Source organism: Pinus tabuliformis, chromosome 5_1, assembly GCF_031772625.1.
Source record: "Pinus tabuliformis cultivar Carrire ecotype Pingquan chromosome 5_1, CPIR1, whole genome shotgun sequence".
In the NCBI taxonomy this organism is placed as follows: domain Eukaryota; kingdom Viridiplantae; phylum Streptophyta; class Pinopsida; order Pinales; family Pinaceae; genus Pinus; species Pinus tabuliformis.
Window position 1 is genome coordinate 988,158,910 of NC_142305.1, and position 18,984 is coordinate 988,177,893.

At 40.6% G+C, this 18,984-nt stretch overlaps 1 protein-coding gene across 5 annotated transcripts in view; it reads right to left on the bottom strand.

Annotated features, from left to right (window-relative positions):
• Nucleotides 1-18,984, bottom strand: part of LOC149168037 (phosphoinositide phosphatase SAC2-like) — a 408,861-nt gene that overhangs the window by 127,941 nt on the left and 261,936 nt on the right. For all 5 annotated transcript variants that reach the window (XM_089433313.1, XM_089433311.1, XM_089433308.1 and 2 more), the window contains 2 exons: nucleotides 2,872-2,993; nucleotides 2,585-2,698 (listed from right to left, as the gene is read on the bottom strand). In XM_089433313.1, coding sequence (XP_089289439.1) covers nucleotides 2,585-2,698; nucleotides 2,872-2,993 — 236 coding nt within the window. The remainder of the gene's footprint in view (nucleotides 1-2,584; nucleotides 2,699-2,871; nucleotides 2,994-18,984) is intronic.

The following is an 18,984-nucleotide window of genomic DNA, read 5'->3' on the forward strand; positions in this document are numbered from 1 at the left end:
CCAGCTAATCAGGAAAACCCAACCCAAACAACCTGACTTGGTTGACACAAAAGTGAAGACCAACTTCAAACTCAAATAGGTCTGAGTTCCAAAACCTAATAGGATCGACAGAAACTGTAGGAGCTCACACCAAACACTGTCATAATTCTGCACTAAATATAAAATATGTAGGGCTTGTAACAATCAGATCACACCTTGAACAAGAGAACCTCAAATCATAAAACAAGTATTCCAAACCAGGCCTCCCAGTAGCAAACCACATGAAAGTTGAAGGGTCATCTGAGTGAGAAAAAATTTGAAACACTTGGGAAAAAGGCCCTGTAGAACATAATTCAAAAACCTTCATTTGTTGAACTGAGTAGACTTCTTTCATCATAGTAGTTAATTTCTAAGTGACTGAATACAAATCTTGTTATAGACAAATCATTACTTTTGAGCACAGTAAATGTCAGTAGCAAACTCAAACTAATAAGAAACTTAGAAAAATAAATAATGGCTATGATTGTATCACTATCACAGTAAGGGGTTGAGATACATTGTACAATGTAATGTCCCTTTCTAAATTATTTTGGAACAGGATTAATTTCTACATTTTGGGGCCGATTTTGGAGGTAATGGGGCCCATTCGATTTTATGAGGAGGTTAGACTTAGTAGAATTTATTTCGATGTGGTTAATTGGTACGTGAGGGACACCCAAAATAGGAGAATACACATTCCCTAGTTCGATTTGCATGAAGGGGAAATCGATGGTTAAGTGAGGAACCTACGATGGAGGGAAAATGGAGGGAAAAGTGCTCCACGAAATCTATATAAGGAAGGCAACTCTCCTCATTTCAACATCTTATCTTTTGACATATTGAACTCAATATTAGTTGCTCGAGCTACTTAGTCAGGTTATTGTGTTGTTTAGCACATGAGTGTCTCCGCATGGAGATCTCAACCCTTGCTTCGGTGGACTTCGAGTGCCAACCCTAGGAGGGAGTTCTTCTTCATCTCAGTTCATAGCAGTAGCAGGGAGACGACTTACAACAGTTGTAAGTCGAGTTCTAGCAGCAGGGGGATTTACAGCAGCGCGGGGATTGCGCAGTCACAGCGTGAGGCACTCCGGGAAGTTGGGGAGACAAGAGCATCCTTTCATCATTTTCAGGAGTATAGAGGGCAGCTACAGACAAGAGGGCCATCCTACACGCAGCTCTCATTTCATCACACGCAAGAATGTGTCATCTCCTCCATGACTATGCAGTCATTGGAGTGAGACTCTTTAGGGTAGCACCATCTGGGGGAGTTTGGAGCTAGGGTGTTGGGAGATCATTTGGGAGGCCATTTGAGGAGGATCGCTGGAGTTTGGAGAGCAAACAATGACAAGATCAGTCACAGCAATATAATTCGAAATTGGGGGAAGGCCAAGCTGTGAAGGGTCAATTTTTTAAGGTTGGAACCAAGGGAGACCCTTGCTGGGTTTTTGTGGGTTTTGGGCAAGGATCGCACTCCTAATTTTATAGAATTTTCTGGGCAGATTTCAGGGGTCAAATAGAGGTCCCAACTCAGCCAGCAGCTAGAGGAGCTAAGGGGAATTTGGGCCAAAATTCTGATGTCAACATTTGGCCAATTCCTTCATGGGTTATTTTGGGTTTCTTGCGTAGAAGCTGAGATTAATTTCCCATAATTTTCTGAGCAACAGGGAAGGCTCTAACAATAGATCATTTCAGGCAGCAGCACCTTTCTAGGTAGTAAGAACGCAGCGCTTGGGCCGGATTACCAGCAGATTTGAGGAGAGTGTTCCATTGTTCATTTTGAGCTGTTGCTAGCTTTCCTAGAGCAAGCCCGGGTGCACACATTCCAGCACATTGTTGTACACCTCTTCCCATTTAATAAAATGAGTAAACAACGCAATTTGGTTGTCAATTTTGTGGTCTGATGGTCTGATTTAATTTATGGTGTTATTTTTATTGTCCACTTTGCATAGCATTATTTTCACTAGTTTGGAACATTACATAGAAGAACGTAGCTCAATTGCTGAACACATGATTTCCACTAACTAATGATTGGATGATCAATCGCTTATGTAGTATTTTATTCCGATAATTTAACTGCTAGACAATGTTGGTTATGCATTTCCTAAGGTTATCTTTACCATGTATGCAACTCCAAGCAATCAAAGTAGATGTTAAATATTCATTGGTAATCTCTCATATCTCCCCACCTTTCTCTTTCCTTGGGTCTCTGTGACTCGTAATCTAATCCCAGATGTAAAAATTGTAGAATAATATAAAAAATCCACAGAAAAAGAATGTAAAATTAAAATAATAACAATCTGTAGATCGAATATATGGAGCATTGTTTCACAACCTGTTCAGATGAACAATAGAGATGCCTTCCATTCAATGGTAACAAAAAAGATGTTAATAATGTTAAAGCACAAGCACATAAAATAACCTGGATTCAAACTATTTGCAGTTCCTAAAATAATGTATGTAGCATTATGGCTAGAACATATTTTCAGTAATTCTTTAGTCATTTTGTTAATCGCAGGGATTGACCAATAATTCTATGAAAAATGCAATGGATATAGAACTAGCTTACCCTGGATCTCCGTTAACAAAGTCAGCAACACGATGTCCAATATTACAGTGCTGGTCAGAGGCAAGCTCCCAAAGAGCTGGTTTTCCTTGCTGTGGTTGAAAGTGCCCCAGAAACCTGCTAGCAAAGAAAAGCTCAGGAGAAAAAGGCATTCATACATCATTCATGTGGCAACTAACAGACAATATGAACTGAAGAAAAAATAAAGAGTCAATGCACGCAGTACTTTTACTGTTCCGCACTTGTTGTTGTCCAACATATGAAATTAAAAACAACAGATAAGGCCTTACACATTTATTGCATCCTGCTTCTCTGCATCTAGATAAGCATTTGTATAGTAGCGTTGAAGTGTTCTGAAAAACTCTTGAGAATGAGTTGTTGCTTTCCACCGACCACGCCTTTCCGAGAAAACCTATAAAATGGTGAAAACAAATGTTCTTTGATGAAAATACAATAGAAAATTACGTCTAATATTCTATGATGTTTGACTCAAATGTTAATCTGTAAGTGCTACACCCAGTAGAAATCAGACAACAGAAGGTCACAAATAATGAACACAACTACCACCCTTAACTAAAAATATAACCAACATTTCAACTTTCTTTAAACTCAATGCTCCGTTATTGATATTTGGTTAAAAACTGCATTGATAGTTGTGAAATCATGTTTCAAGAACAACAGAAATTTAGAAACATCACACTTCTTCTCAAGTAGCATAGCTGATGTATATGTCGATTTGCCTCCATGCAAAACTGAAAATTCCCTTGCTTTTCAATATATAGATGATCCAAAATTCCAAATGTTATATAAAGGAAAAACATAAATGATCTGGAAACAAAAACTCCCTCACAACAAATTAGCTTCTGTATCATGCATGATGCATGCCCAAAGGATGCAGTATCAGTCTAGATGATGCATTCTATTTCCAAAATAAGTATGGCAGACCTGATCTGAACTAGAAAATTAGTCATTATGTCAGACCCCAATATTCCATGAAAATGTATCAAATAATCCAACTATAAGTAAATGAGCAACCAAATACTATGTAGTCTTTAGATTGTAGGTCTTCTGGAGAATTTGCCAGTCTTCATCTTTTCAGAGAAGCCAATGTTTCGAATCCTTAACTGGATTCATCTTCAGGATTCTTCAGGGCCTGAAGATGAATCCAATTAAGGATTCGAAATGTCGGCTTCTCCAAAAGAGTGAATACTATAGAAAATTCTCCAGAAGACCTACAATCTAACAACCCTTCCCACATGTTAATTTTAGTTAACAATGGTATGTTCTATGCTTAGTATGATTACTTCAATGTTCCTTCAGCAGCCCAATGACAATTTCCAATTTAGTTTTCCAATAGAAATCACATTGACAATAATTGTAGATAGAACATAAAATAAAATGCAGAAGACAAGCCAAGACAAGAGGACACCAGATTTGGCGCATGACAGGGACAAACCCCAAAATGAGAAAAACCCTTTGATCAAATCTTCTTATTATTATATCAAATGTTCAGCGGAGAGAGAGTACAAGAAGTCAAAGTTGACTTCCAAAATCAATGTCAAAACATCCCAATCAAATCTGCAGTCAAATTCAGCCCTAACTAGAAAGTCAAAGAGAGTCAACGCAACAGCAAAACTTCCCCTTTGAAGCTTGGTCAAAGGCAATCAAACTTGGTCAATTGAAGTCAACTTCTGCGGTCAAACAAGCCTGTGGTCAACGCAGGTCAAAGTGCTCAGAATTTCTTGATTTCTGTGCCAATCTGTACGGCCTGTCAAAAACGATTTTTTCCCACAAAAATCGCAATCAAATGATGAGTCAAAGTGTCTGGTCAACACTGGTCAAACCCCTGCAACAGTCCTGAAATTTAGCCCTGCAATTTGCCCAAAAAATTCGTCCTCCTTGCCACACGTGTGAGAGAGAAGATCTACCCAATAGTTGTATGAACCAATGAGAGGAGAGAGAAGAAAATGTGTGAGTGATGATGCCAAATGAGGTGAGAGGTCACTTATATTTATACAAGTTGTTGAGGGTGAAGTGACACGTCCATTGGGCTTCATGAGCCTACATGATGATGTGGCCAACCTTGACATTTTACATATGCGTGGGCATAAATTCAAAAAAACATTTATGCTTGTCCAAATTTGATGATCTTTAGGTCGATTTTGGTCCTCTCGAAAAGAGGAATTTAATGCAATAATCATCTCCATCAAATGAGTTGTCCAAAGTGGAATTTGACCCTAGTTGTCAATTTTAACACTCCCTCCCAACTAGGGAGAATTCCACCTACGAATCCATCCATCATCATCGATCATCATGCATACAATCTTTTTATCTCGTCTCAACTCTGCTAAACAATGATGTAATAATGAAGAAGAATTGATCAAGAGTGAGTCACAAGACCTTGCCACTCTCCACTGACAAAAGTCAATCCAGGGGTAGAACCCCAATCAGATTTGATCCTGAATGATCAAGTTGTTGAACACCATGCATCCTAGACATAGGGAGTATGACAGTACATGATGCGTCCATCTGTAGTGCTATGGTCCCTATCCACTTTTCCCAACTCATTGGCCAGATGAGAGGTACTTCCCATGAGTTCCAGACTACATGTGTAGGATGTATGATGGGGTCGCTCATAGCTCCAATAAGTATCCCAAGCCCCTAGGAGCTCGCAGAGCTCAATGTCCAACTGAAGCGGGACCCTCATGGGAGGGTATTTCCACGACTCCAAGTCTCTCTCGGAAGACTAAGAATTTGACCTTCCCTAAGGGCTTCGTGAGGATGTTTGCGACCTGCTTATCAGTCCTTATTTGTTGGAGCCTTATTGCTCCCCATTGTACCATATCCTGGATAAAGTAGTACATGATATCAATGTGCTTGGAGCAGTCGTGGAACATGAGATTCTCTGGAAGGCAAATTCCACTCTGGTTGTCGTAGAAGACCACGGTGGTATCCAACACATGCTCAAATAACTCACCAAAGAGCATCCTCAACCAAACAACCTCACAACAAGCCATACTAGTTGCAATGTATTTGGCCTCGGCAGTGCTTAGAGCAACCAATTTATGCTTCTTGCTCATCCAAGAAAATGAAGCTGACCCCAATGAGAAACAACATCTAGACATGCTTTTGCAATCCACCACACTGTCAGCGCAGTTAGCATCAATATATCCATGTAGCCTCAAATTCCTGGCAGTGTATCTCAGTCCATAGTTGGTTATGCCACAGAGATATCTCAAGAGATTCTTAGCAGCAATCCAATGTATGTGATGAGGCTCGACCATGAATTGATTCAACGTATTCACAGCAAAGAATATGTCAGGACAGGAGTTTACCAAGAACATCAAAGCCCCCACAAGTTGTCTATATTCGAAAGGGTTTGCCAGTTCGTGCCCAGCAACACTACCACATAGCTTCTTGAAGTTGAGTTCCATCGGAGTAGACACAGACTTCCAATCCACCATCCCACATCTCTTGAGCAGCTTCACAATGTATTTTCATTGAGAAAGGAAAATCTCCCTCTTAATGCCAGCCTCTCTACAAAGGTCATTGAATTCATTTGATCCATATTTGGTTCCATTGTCAATCCTCAATATTTTGATCGTCTTCCCTCTTTGATTTTCCACCAAGGCTTTGAAAGAACAGAACAATTTGAACACTTCATCCGTCTTCTTCAAGAAATAGATCCATGTTTTGCGATAGAATTCATCCACAAAAATTGAATAGTATAAGTATCCTCCCAATGATGTTACAGGAAACATACCCGATAGGTCAAAATGGACCAATTGAAGAATAACAATCGTTTGGCTTTCACTTGAAGGGAATGGTCCCCTAGTAAGTTTCCCAGTTGCACAACCTTGAAAAACTCCTTCATGATTCATGCTGAACTCGGGCATACTTGTGACCATCTTCCTTACACCAGTCAAGGTTCCATATTCAGATTGAAAAGAAGTATCGCAAGTCAAGGTTCCTAAAGGACTTCCTCCAACTTGATAGAGACCATCCACCCTAAACCCAAGTGTAAATGCATCTTTAGGGTTTCTTTGCCAAATACGTACCTTTCCATCAATGAATGCTACCCTGAAGACTTTATCTTCCATCTTAGAAATAGGCACCAAGTTCTTCTTCAAATCGGGCACATACAATACTTCATGTAGATGAATAGTTTGATCTTGATTTAAGTGAAGATTAGCAGTACCTATCTCTTTCACGAGGTAGGTGGCATTATCTCCAAGTATGATCTCCAAATTAGTCTTATTTTCAATCAAATTTGAGAGGGCCTCGTTCTACCCAGTGAAGTGCCTTGAGGGTCCATTATCAATCAACCAATGATCCAAAGTATCTGGAGGAGAGGCAATAGATAGAGCGAAAATAAGATAAAACTCCTTTTATTTTTCTACAACATTATTTTCCTCATATCTAGAATTTCTCTTCCTTTTGGGAGGTCAACCTTTCCATTTCGAGCAACGGGAGCACTCCTCTTTCCTTTATTGTTGAACCTGTTGTTCCTTTGATTACCTTTGCCTTCTACCTCCAACTAACTTTGTTGCCACAGAGATACATTATCACAAGAACGAGTGCATAAAGCATGTGAAATGAGATTGAAGACCACTTCTATATATACAAATCGATGGGGTCAAGAGTCATGTCGCTTGGGCTTCATGAGCCTACATTAGGGTGAGGCTGGCCTTGAAAATTTACATGAGAGGGGGCACATATTCAAAAACCCATTTCTCCTTGTCCAAAGTTGACGATCTTTAAGTCGATTTTGGTCCCCTCAAATCGAGGAATTCAAAGCCATAATTATCTTCTTAAAAACATTGCCTCTCAACTAGGGAGAATTCCACATGCCATCCTGTCATCATGAATCAACTCTGCATCTCGTCTCAACTCTGTTGAACACTGATATAGATAATGAAGAAAAATTGATCGAGAGTGAGTCACAAAACCTTGCCACTCTCTACTAACAAAAGTCAGTCCACATAACCAAGGGGTGAACTCTAATCGGACTTGATCCCAAGTGATCAAGTTGAGGAAACATCATTCATCATAGACATAGACAGTACGACAATACATGATGCATCCATCGGTAGTGCTATTGTCCCTAACCACTTTTCCCGACTCATTGGCCAGATGAGAGGTACTTCCCATGTGTCCTGGACTACATGGGTAGGATGATGCAGGAACACCAGTAGGGAAAGAATATATCACATCTTGCTCACAACCACACATAGGGAAAGGAGAAACCACATCCTACAAACGCATGTCACAACCACACATAGGGAAAGGAGAAACCACATCCTACAAACACATGTCACAACCACACGTAGGGAAAGGAGAAACCACATCCTACAACCACATGTCACAACCATTATAGGGAAAGGATAAACCACATCCTATGTGCATGCACGCCACCGAGAGTAGGGAAAGGATAAACCACGTCCTACATGCATGCCAATCATCAATGGTAGGAAGGATCCTACACGTGGGAAAAGGATGAACCACGTCCCACCGAGATGTCAACCATCAATCGTAGGAAATAAGCATCCTACATGTGGGGAAAGGATGAACCACGTCCCACCAACATGTCCACACGTGACAACCAGCAAATGCCTATTTGCATCTCTGACTGGGGTGTCCGCAGGAGGAGGTGAACCACTCATCTTGCTTATATGCCATAGGAGAAGGTGAACCACTCATCCTATGCATATCTCATCAATCGTAGGAGAAGGTGAACCACTCTCCCTACACACATGTGTCATCAATCGTAGGGGAAGGTGAACCAGTCACCCTACAAACATGTCAACCGTCACACGGGAAGGTGAAACACTCACCCTGTACACAGTGTACCTAAGGTGCACCACTCATCCTATGGTCACTTATAACTCAAGAAGTACCTCAGGCACCGAGGAGTTCCCAGAGCTCAATGCTCAATCGGGACCCTCATAGTAGGGTCTATCCATGATTCCAACGACTTTCTAAAGACTTTAATCTTGCCAAGAGGCTCAACGAGGATGTCGGACACTAGTGCATCCATCCTGGAATGATGGAGTTTGATTTCTCCCTATTGGACCATATAAAGTGGTACCTGGTGTCAATATGTCAAATACTGGATTCCCTTAACCGTACTCTACAATATACAACAATGGTGATTTTCAGCATGTGCATAAATGGCTGCTAAAGAGTTTCCTTAAATGGCCATGCTTGCTACCTTATACACTCTACTTCAATAGTGCTTCAGAGTAACAGATTTCAATCTTTAAGAAATAAAGGTGGACCTCAAGAGATACAATACTTAAATGTGCTCTTACCATCTACCATACTGTCAATCCAGCCACACTCTGCAGTGTACTTCAGATCATACTATCTTAATGAGGAGTTATCCATCTTCATATCAAGGCAAACAATTGATAAAGGAGAGGATGATCATTTTGCTAGACAACATCAATAGTTGAATTCAAACATCATAGCTCCTTCTGAATATCCAGAAGAAACCTTGCCTACAACATAACCATCTACAATCTGCTATCAATCCAGGGATTTTATAGCTCCCTCTGAAGCTTGCTTTAGGTGATCATCTAGATTTTAATCATAAGCTACCCATACTAGGGATGAGACTTTCCATGAGGAAATTGATCCATGATGGGGAAGGTTCCTTTTCATTCAAGCGACTATATCTATAATGTTGATTTTGGGTAGCGTCGGATGTGCTCTAGCTATGAAATTTTGTGGAGGGGCTAGAACACATGAGATCTCCAAGACCCGGAAATCGTTTGAAGAAATTCCACCCGCAAGAGGATTTATTAAAATAATTAATATTTTTAATGGGTTCCTAAGTCTAAACTTAGAAAAATAAAAATATTAATGGGTATTAATAATGATATGGGTGAGAAGCTTCTAAGAGACAAAGATCAAATCTGTTTTAATCTTAGTCGTTGATTAGAGACTTAATCTTAGCCGTTGATTCATCAACAAGAAAAGTATAAGGGAAGACTTGAGAGTCCTTTGGAGACATACCAGGCAAATACTCGATAACCCGAGAGAAATCGATTCTCAAGGAGAAGGAGTTCGATTTCAGAAAGAAAGTTGCAGGGTGAAGGAAGAGGAGTGCATCAGCAGCAATCAGGGACTGAGGAGGAGGTGACGTAGGGCATTCGAGGGACAGTGCAGAGGGAAGAGCACGGAGACAACACCATTGGAGACGCAATCCTCTCGCAGAGTGACACAGAAGTGACGTAGAAGTGGGTGAAGGGTCTCCAAGGTGTCATAACTTTGTCTCGGGTGTTTCTCTCAGAAGTGTCTCAGTTTTTCTGTAGAATCATTCCGTGTAGAGCGATTGTTGTTGAAGATTAATAAATAAACCCTCATATGTTGCACCGGTTTTCCCACATTGGGTTTTTCCAGGGACAATTGTCCAAAAACAACTGTGTTGATGTGATTGATTCTTGTGCTTGTATATCATTGTTATTTTCTTTATGTAATTATGTGATAACTGCAGTAGAATTTATTTTAATATTTACTAAAGGGTTTCGTAAATAACTTATTGTGAGAAATAAGTAGGTGAAATAAATCATTTACTGCAGTAGAATTTTGTATTAGAAATTTTCACATGGTATCAAAGCAGAGATCGGGCAACAGGATTGAAGAATCTGTTATGAGTCAGGAGCATGATGGCGGGGCATCAACTCAGAGCGACTCACGCAGATCTCCAAAGAAAGAAGAGAGCACGAAAAACATGGATCACGATTATTCCATGTTAGATTCTAGACTGGATGAAGAAGTCGCTTGCCTAGCAAGTTTTGCCTCCTCTGAGGTTTGGTATATAGATAGTGGAGCTTCCAGGCATATGACAGGAATACGAGAAAGTTTTTCGAACTATAGGAAGAAAGGATGAATTTCCAGCTCACCATGGGAAATAAGGCAAAGTGTACCCTAGTAGGAAGAGGTACTGTAGCCTTTCAAACAAAAGCAGGGGATCGACTTCAAGCAACCGATGTACTGCATGTGCCAGGATTAGGGATGAATTTACTCTCAGTATCTCAGCTTCAAAACAAGGGCTATGACGTTTTCTTCATTAAGGAGAAAGTATATGTCAAACACCCGAGTTGGAAAAAGAAGACCCGGATTGGAATCAGAAGTAACAGGCTGTATAGATTACAGCTATAATCTCCAATGCCACTGATAGGCAGCAGTGGGAAAAAGATTTGAATGAACTATGGCACAAGAGGATGGGCCACTTAAACCATGGGGCTCTAAAAATTCTCGGGAAAACAGTGTCAGGAGTTCGAGAATTAAGTACCGAACGAGATGATGTATACGGAGGATGCACACTTGTTAATTTTAGGTATGTTCTATGCTAGAGCAATTTATTTCAATTTTCACAGTTAGCTCATTATCTTTTATAGATTAGCAATCACATCAGCATTAAAGTAAACTGCAAATAGAACATAAATACAAATCGCAGAAGACAAGCCAAGATAAGAGGAAACAAGATGTTGCGCTAGCCAGGGACAAACCCCACAATGTGGGGAAACCCTCGATCAATTCTTCTTTTATGTTCTTCAAAGTTCAGTAGAGAAAGTGAGAGAGATAGTACATTTACAATAGAAGTCAACACTTTCACTTTTGATATCTACAGAGATTAGTTGAAGACATTGCTTCAACTGATTCTCTAAGGTGACTTCTTCACCTATCATAGTGTTGAATCTTGTCTATTTGCTGCACCTTACCATGTAACACCATCATGCATCATCATGCTGCTCATGATCACTATGCTGGTCATGATCACTATGCTGCCCATACATCATGCTATCCATGATCTCATACATCATGCTGCCCATGCATCATGTTACCCATGATCTCATCTATCATGTTGCCCATGCACTCATACATCATGCTACCCATGATCTCATACATCATGCTGCCCATGCATCATGTTGCCCATGATCTCATACATCATGTTGCCCATGCACTCATACATCATGCTGCCCTTGCTGTCCTTATGTTGCTTCATTATTTAGTTCATATACATATCAGCCTTAGCTGCTTGCTATGGCTTGCAGCCTAGCAAAGCAACTAGGCTATAGTTCCAAACATGTTGTCCTCAGCTTCCTTGCACATAGTGCTATCATGCCCAAACAAACCTTGAATAGGCTACGCTGTCACCTACAGCAATGTGATAACAGGGCTCTTAGGGCTGCGTATTAACAGTAGCTCTAATACCTTTTCATGATAGCGTTTGAAGCTTCTTCATGACAGCAATAGAATCTATCCTTTATGACTATGTTTCAATTAGAACAGCAGTTAGGGTATTCCTTATTTAGGACAGCGTTTGGGCCTCCATCCTTGCAGTGTTAATAATATCGCCGAAATATCAGCGATTTTCGTAAATATTGCGATATTTTCGGCGAGCCGAAATATCGCCAAGAAAACGCTGCAATATTTTCAGCTCCCAAAAATATCATGATATTTTCGAAATATCGCCGATATTTCAGCAAAATATCGCGCGGCGATTGGAAAAATCGCCCTGAGACAGTCAAAAAATTCTGCGCGGCTTATAAAAGTCCGATTTTGGTTTTTTTTCAATCATTTTCATTTCTGATTGCTGGAGAAGGAAGGGGAGAGCTATGTGCTTGCTACCAAGGAGGGTTTGAGCGTTGCATAGCTATTATCGCCACCAACAATGAAGATTTCGTTGATCTAAGCTTGAAGAACAATGAGACAATTTCATTTCTTCCATTAACAGGTATGTTCAAATAAACCCCTATGTTAATGAATTTTTTGTTAGTTTTAGGATTGTTCTTGCTTGCCTATTTGCCTACAATCATTTTGCTTTTTTTTCCATTTGAAAAGATTTTCATGCCCATGAGCAAATGCAAGGGTTTTAAGTTTTTAACTTTTCTCCATATTTGGAGAGCAAACTCCATTTTTTTTTAAACTTTCAAATACACCCTCTTATTGTCATTTATGGTTTTTCATTTAATTCACATTGCAAAATTGCAAATAATGTAGCAAAAATACAAATATGAGTTAGCCCACTACAAAATACAAATATGCCAAAAGCCTTGGACCCATTTTGGGAGTATGGGAACCCTGATGGTGGGACAAATCGTGCATATCTTACATGCAAATTGTGTGGGACCAGGATGACAGGGGGGGTTACACGACTAAAATACCATCTAGCTAGACTCAGTGGACATGATGTTGGGATTTGTACAGTTTCGAGTCCGGAGCTTATACAAAAAGCTCTTGAGGCAATTGATGAAAAAGACAGAAAGAAGGAAGAGACAGAAAGAAACAAGGCTAAACGTGCAGGTAGATCTTTCGGGATATCTTCTCCTGATTTTGATGTTGAGGGTAGTGGGAGGGGCTCCACAGCTGGCACATCATCACTTGCTACTGCTAGTGTGAGGACATCATTTTTTGTTCCACGTACAGGACATGGAGCACAACCTGGCATAAAATCGCTTATTAAAAGAAAGGAGAAGCAAGAAGCAGATAGAGTCATGGGGAGGTGTATTTTCTGGAGCGACTTACCTCTCAGCATCACCAAAACCAATCCATTTTGGCAGCCAATGTGTGATGCTATTGTTGTTGTGGGCCCAGGGTACAAAAGTGCTACATATGAGGAGTTGTGGGGGCCAATTCTTCAAGCAAAAAAGCAGGACATCAACTCTAGATTGGCGGAGTTGAAAAAGACATGGGAAGTTACTGGATGCACAGTGATGTCTGATGGTTGGACAGATAGAAAGGGTAGGACCCTTTTAAATTCCTTGGTACATTTTCCTAAAGGTACCATGTTTATTAAATCGTTGGATGCATCAGAACATATCAAAGATGCAACAACGATATGTGAGTTGTTAGATGGGTTCATTCGGGAGATTGGTGTGCAGAATGTGGTGCAAGTCATAACAGACAATGCAGCTAATTATGTGTCTGTCGGCAAGATGCTTATGGAGAGGCATCCCACATTGTTCTGGACTCCATGTGTAACACATTGTCTCGATTTGTTGCTTGAGGATATGGGGAAACTCTCCTTCATCAAGGAGGCGGTTGATATGGCTAGGAGTGTCCCCAAGTTTATTTATAACCATGCTTTTGTTCTTAGCCTCATGAGGAGGTTCACTAGAAACAAGGAGTTGCGGCGTCCTGCGATCACACATTTTGCCACAAACTTTATTACTCTTCAGTCTTTGCTTCGATGTCAGTTCGAGTTGAAGCAAATGTTTGTGTCTAATGACTGGCGTAATTGTAGATACAGCAGGAGACAGGGCGGGAAAGCCATTGCAAAAATGGTGTACTTTGAGACGTTTTGGCGTGGAGTAGAAGAAGCATGCTTAGTTAGTGAACCAATAGTAAAGGTTCTCAGATTGGTAGATGGGGAGAAGCCTGCAATGGCTTATTTGTATGAGGGCATAGATAGGGCCAAGGAGGCCATTCGTTCTTATTATGTAGACAAGGGTTCTGTTGGCCTTGATAGGCAGATGATGTTATGGGATGTGATTGATAGTCGGTGGACAAGGATGCTTCATCGACCCATTCATGCAGCAACACTCTTCCTCAACCCCGCATTTTCATACAAATGTGGCTTTATTTTGGATGGCGAGGTGATGGAAGGGCTCCAATCCTGTATTCAGAGGATGTTACCTAATCCTGAGCTTCGTAGCAAAATCAATCGTGAGATACAGTATTATCGAGATTGTGTTGGCCTATTTGGCTTTGATGATGCTATTAGGGAAAGGACCCTCTTCATGCCACGTAAGTGACAAGTCATCACTCATTAGAAATTAGAATTTTCAATTTAGAATTTCCATACTTATAATTCTATTTTTTTTAAATTCAATTATGTAACTTTTATTTGAAAGTTTAATTATGTTTTAAGTTTTTGAATTTTTTATTTCATTATTTTGTTGTAGATATTTGGTGGCGAAGCTATGGTGCAAGGGCACCAAATTTGCAGAAATTGGCCATACGAATCTTGAGTCAAACATGTAGATCTTCAGGGTGTGAGCGCAATTGGAGTGTATTTGAGAAAATACACGCAAAAAAGCGCAACAGGTATAACTTTGAGCTCTAACCTTCAATTGAGCAATTACACTTATTGTAATTTTTAATTTTTAATTTAGACCTTCAAGTGTCAACAATCAAGAGTCAAGACTCATTACCTTTTTTGACACTCTTACCCGTTGGAGTTCGCACGTCTCAACAATTTAGTGTATGTGCATTACAACATCCGACTTCGAGTGAGGAAAATAGAATCACCAATGGATCCAGATGCCATTTCCTTAGATAATATTGATGTATTGTCTCAGTGGAGGGTGGAGTCTGAGGAGCCCATCTTGGAGGAATCACCTTCATGGTTAGAGCCAGTGGCAAATGATCCATTAGAACAGGGGCAGCAAGAAGAGGACTCGGAGGAGCAGCAGGAGGACACTGTGGGAGCATCAGCATCAACTCCATCTGCTATAGATATAGGAGAGCATAGCCCCATACCTAGCACTCATTATTTGACATTAGGTGCAGAGGCAGGGTCAGGGCCTTCTACTACTAGGGGCAGGCCTGGCAAACAGCGCATCATGTTTTCCCATAAAACGGGGAGAGGGCAGTGATTTCAGATAGATAGCTGCTAGTTTTATTTGTTATGCTACATATAACTCATGATGATGAGATACTTTTATATATGTGATGTTATTTTGTATTGGTTCTCCACATTTGAGTCCCTGAATGGACAATTATTAGGGATCAGTAGGATTCGGTATCGCCTTTGATGTATCATTTCTATTTGACATCATATATATCAGTTCTTTATTCATATTTATGTGCCAATGTGTTTATTTCATGTTGTTATTGCTTTATATATTGCTTTATATGTTTAAAAATCTGAAAAAAAAAAAAAAAAAAAAAAAAAAAAAAAAGAATGAATATATTATGCATTTTTTATGTTTGCCGATATTTGCCGATATTTTCACCAATATTGCCGATGAGATATTTTCTGGACCCTCGCTGATATTTTGTCGATACTAATATTTTCAACACTACATCCTTGTGTGTATAAGGGCTCCTCCTTGACTGCATGTAAGGGCCTCTTGTATAGCAAATAATGAACTCCATAACTGTGGATAGATTAGGTATGTTTAGTCCTCCTTTGTGCAGCGTATGGAAGCCTTCTTTGTTTGCGGATATAGGGCTGTAAATAGGACCTGTGGTAAGGCTCCTTCTATGCCTCTTTTAGTGACTGCAACTAGGGCTTCATCTGTGGCTCATCTTCCACCTTTGACTGCGGCTTAGGTTAGCAGATTAGGGCATCACATTATGTCTTCATGAACTGTGTGTAATCCATGTACAGCGTATAAGGTCTCCAAAAACTACGTTGGATTAGGGCATCATCAAACTAGGCCAGCATATTCTTTTTGTGACTCTCCTTCTCCAAATTCCCAAGACGTGGAGAGGAGATCACATCAAGAATGTGCGTTCAAATGACTTCAAGTCCTTGCCAATTTATACTAAAACGTAGATGATGAATAGGCATGACTATTGGGCTTCTGAGCCTACTCAAGTTGCTGGTCAGCTTGATAATAATTCCATAATCAAAATAAATTCATATCTCCATAAATACTTATCGGAATCGGATGATCTTTAGATCAATCATACACCTCTCGATGAGAGGGATCCAATAAAAATATCAGCTGCCATAAATAAGATGACTCACATGGAGTTTGGCCCTAGTTGCCAATTTTAACAATTGTCATGACAACATTTTCTAGAAGCAACAATAGGGCTAAGAGTGTTCTAGAATTGATACACTCAGATATCTACAAACCCATGTCCACAAAAGCTCTTAGCAGTGCCGAATATTTCGTCAGCTTCATTGATGACCGTTCCAGAAAGATTTGAATCTACTTTCTACAAACCAAGGATGAGGTTTTTCGTTTCAAAGAGTTCAAGGCTCTAGTTGAGAATCTGACAGGAAAGAAGATAAAGATATTGCGCTCAGTCAATGGTGGAGAATACATCGACAAGGACTTCATTGATTTTTGTGCAAGGGAAGGCATCAGAAGAGAGTGGACAGCCCCCTATAATCCGGAGCAGAATGGAGTAGCAGAAAGGAAGAACCAGACTATTGTTGAAGCAACCAGAGAAATTTTGTATGATCAGGATATGCCCCAGTTTCTATGGGCAGAAGCATGCAACACAGTAGTGTATATCCAAAACAGGACTCCTCACAGGGCATTAGGTAAGATTACTCCATAGAGTGTCTTCACTGGTAAGAAGCCTGAGGTGAGTCATTTAAGCATATTTGGGAGTTTGTCATAATGCCATGTACCCGAAGTAAAGAGGAAGAAAGAGGATCAGACTGCGGAGAAAGGATATCTTGTAGGATATAGCGAGAATGCTAAGGCATATAGAGTCTACCTTCCGGGGAATAGGAAGATCATAATTGGACAGGATGCAAAGTTCATGGAGGCCAGAGCTTTCAGAAAATCCCAAGAAATGCCTTCGGAAGAGCAGTCAAAGGATGATCCGTTGGTCCAGCCACTTCGACCAATAGAAACTAGTGCTAGTATTTCTCCTAAAGACAAAACTCTAGAGGTGGAGCCTCAGGAAGAAGGAGGAGCAGATAGATATACCCACTACCAGTGGTAGAACGAACCGGGAACTTCGATAGATACTACGAGATGCAGAGAAAAGGGAGCGTAGACAGCCAAACAGATACCAAGCCATGGTGGCTTAGGTTGCAAAACCCTGCAGTTTTCAGGAGGTCGTTCAACGTCAAGTATGGGTAGACGCTATGGTGGAGGAATACAGTTCCATAATGGTCAATGATCTCTGGGAAGTGGTACCTAGGCCTCAGGACAGGTTAGTTGTAGGGTCAAGATGGCTCTACAAAGTCAAATACGTTGCAGATGGCAGTGTAGAAAAAAACAAATCCAGGTTTGTGGCTAAGGGGTTTGTTCAGAAGGAAGGGATAGACTACGAAGAAACCTTCGCCCCAGCAGCCAGGTATACTTCTATTAGATCCGTGATATCCCTTGCAGCTCAAATGGGGTGGGAGATTCACAAGATGGATATCAAGACAGCGTTCTTGAACGAGGTGATAGAAGAAGTATATATTGAACAACTAGAGGGTGTTGAGACACATGAGAAGAAATCTCATGTATGCAGATTGAAGAAAGCTCTGTATGGGCTTAAACAGGCACCTAGAGCATGGTATGTTCAAATTGATGGCTACTTGCAGAAAATGGGATTCGGCAAGAGCGATGCAGATTCTAACCTCTACTATCTAGTTGTAAAGAATGAGCCTCTAATCCTGGTTTTATATGTGGATGATCTCTTTTTGACAAGATCATCCAAGCTCATCAAAGATTGCAACGAGAACCTAGCCACAAAATTCGACATAAAGGATTTGGGACGGATGCATTATTTCTTGGGGTTGGAAGTTTGACAGCAGAAGGGTGAAATTTTCCTTAGGCAAGGGAGATACGCAGATTTTGAAAAGGTTTAGAATAGAGGACTGTAGACCTATGGCTACTCCAATGATCACGAACTGGAAGAAGATTGGCGCATCTGAAGATAAAGAAGTCGATCCCACCTTGTACAGGCAACTCATAGGGTCCCTGATGTATTTGGTCAATACCAGGCCAGACATTTGATACGCTATCAACACCCTCGGTCAGTTCATGGTAGAACCAAAGAGGGCACACTGGGCAACAGCTAAGCATGTTCTCAGATACATACGAGAAACATTCGAGCATGGACTAATGTACGCCCAAGGCAATGACATCAGGTTGAGTGGGTTCACTAACGTGAATTGGGCTAGAAGTTCAATAGATCGGAAAAGTACCACTGGGTACTGTTTCATCATTGGATTAGGAATGAACTCCTGGTGTAGTAGGAAACAGAAATCTATGGCTCTCAGCTTAGCTGAAGCTGAATATATGGCAGCTAGCACAACTTTGTGCGAAGCCATATGGCTTAGGAAATTGCTTGTGAATCTTTTCAGGAGAAAGATGGAAGCAACTAGTATTTTGTGTGATAATCAAAGTTGCATCAAGCTCTCTGAGAATCCAGTACTCAGTGATTGCTCGAAGCGCATTGATATCAGGGGTCACTTTCTCAGAGACTGTGTCCAACGAGGGGCAGTACACTTGAGGTACACCCCAACAAGCGAACAGGTGGCAGACATTCTCACCAAGGCACTAGGAAGAACAAAGTTTGTTTACTTCAAGAAGAAGATGGGGATGGTGAAGAATCTGTTTCAGTAACAGAAGCGGATAGTATAAGGAGTTGCAGTGCAACAATTAGCAGTGGCAATGCTATGGGCAACATGATGCAAGCATATTCAGAGGGAGCTGCAGTACAGATGTAGCAGTGAGAGTTACAATGTCATGGGCAGCAGTACCAAT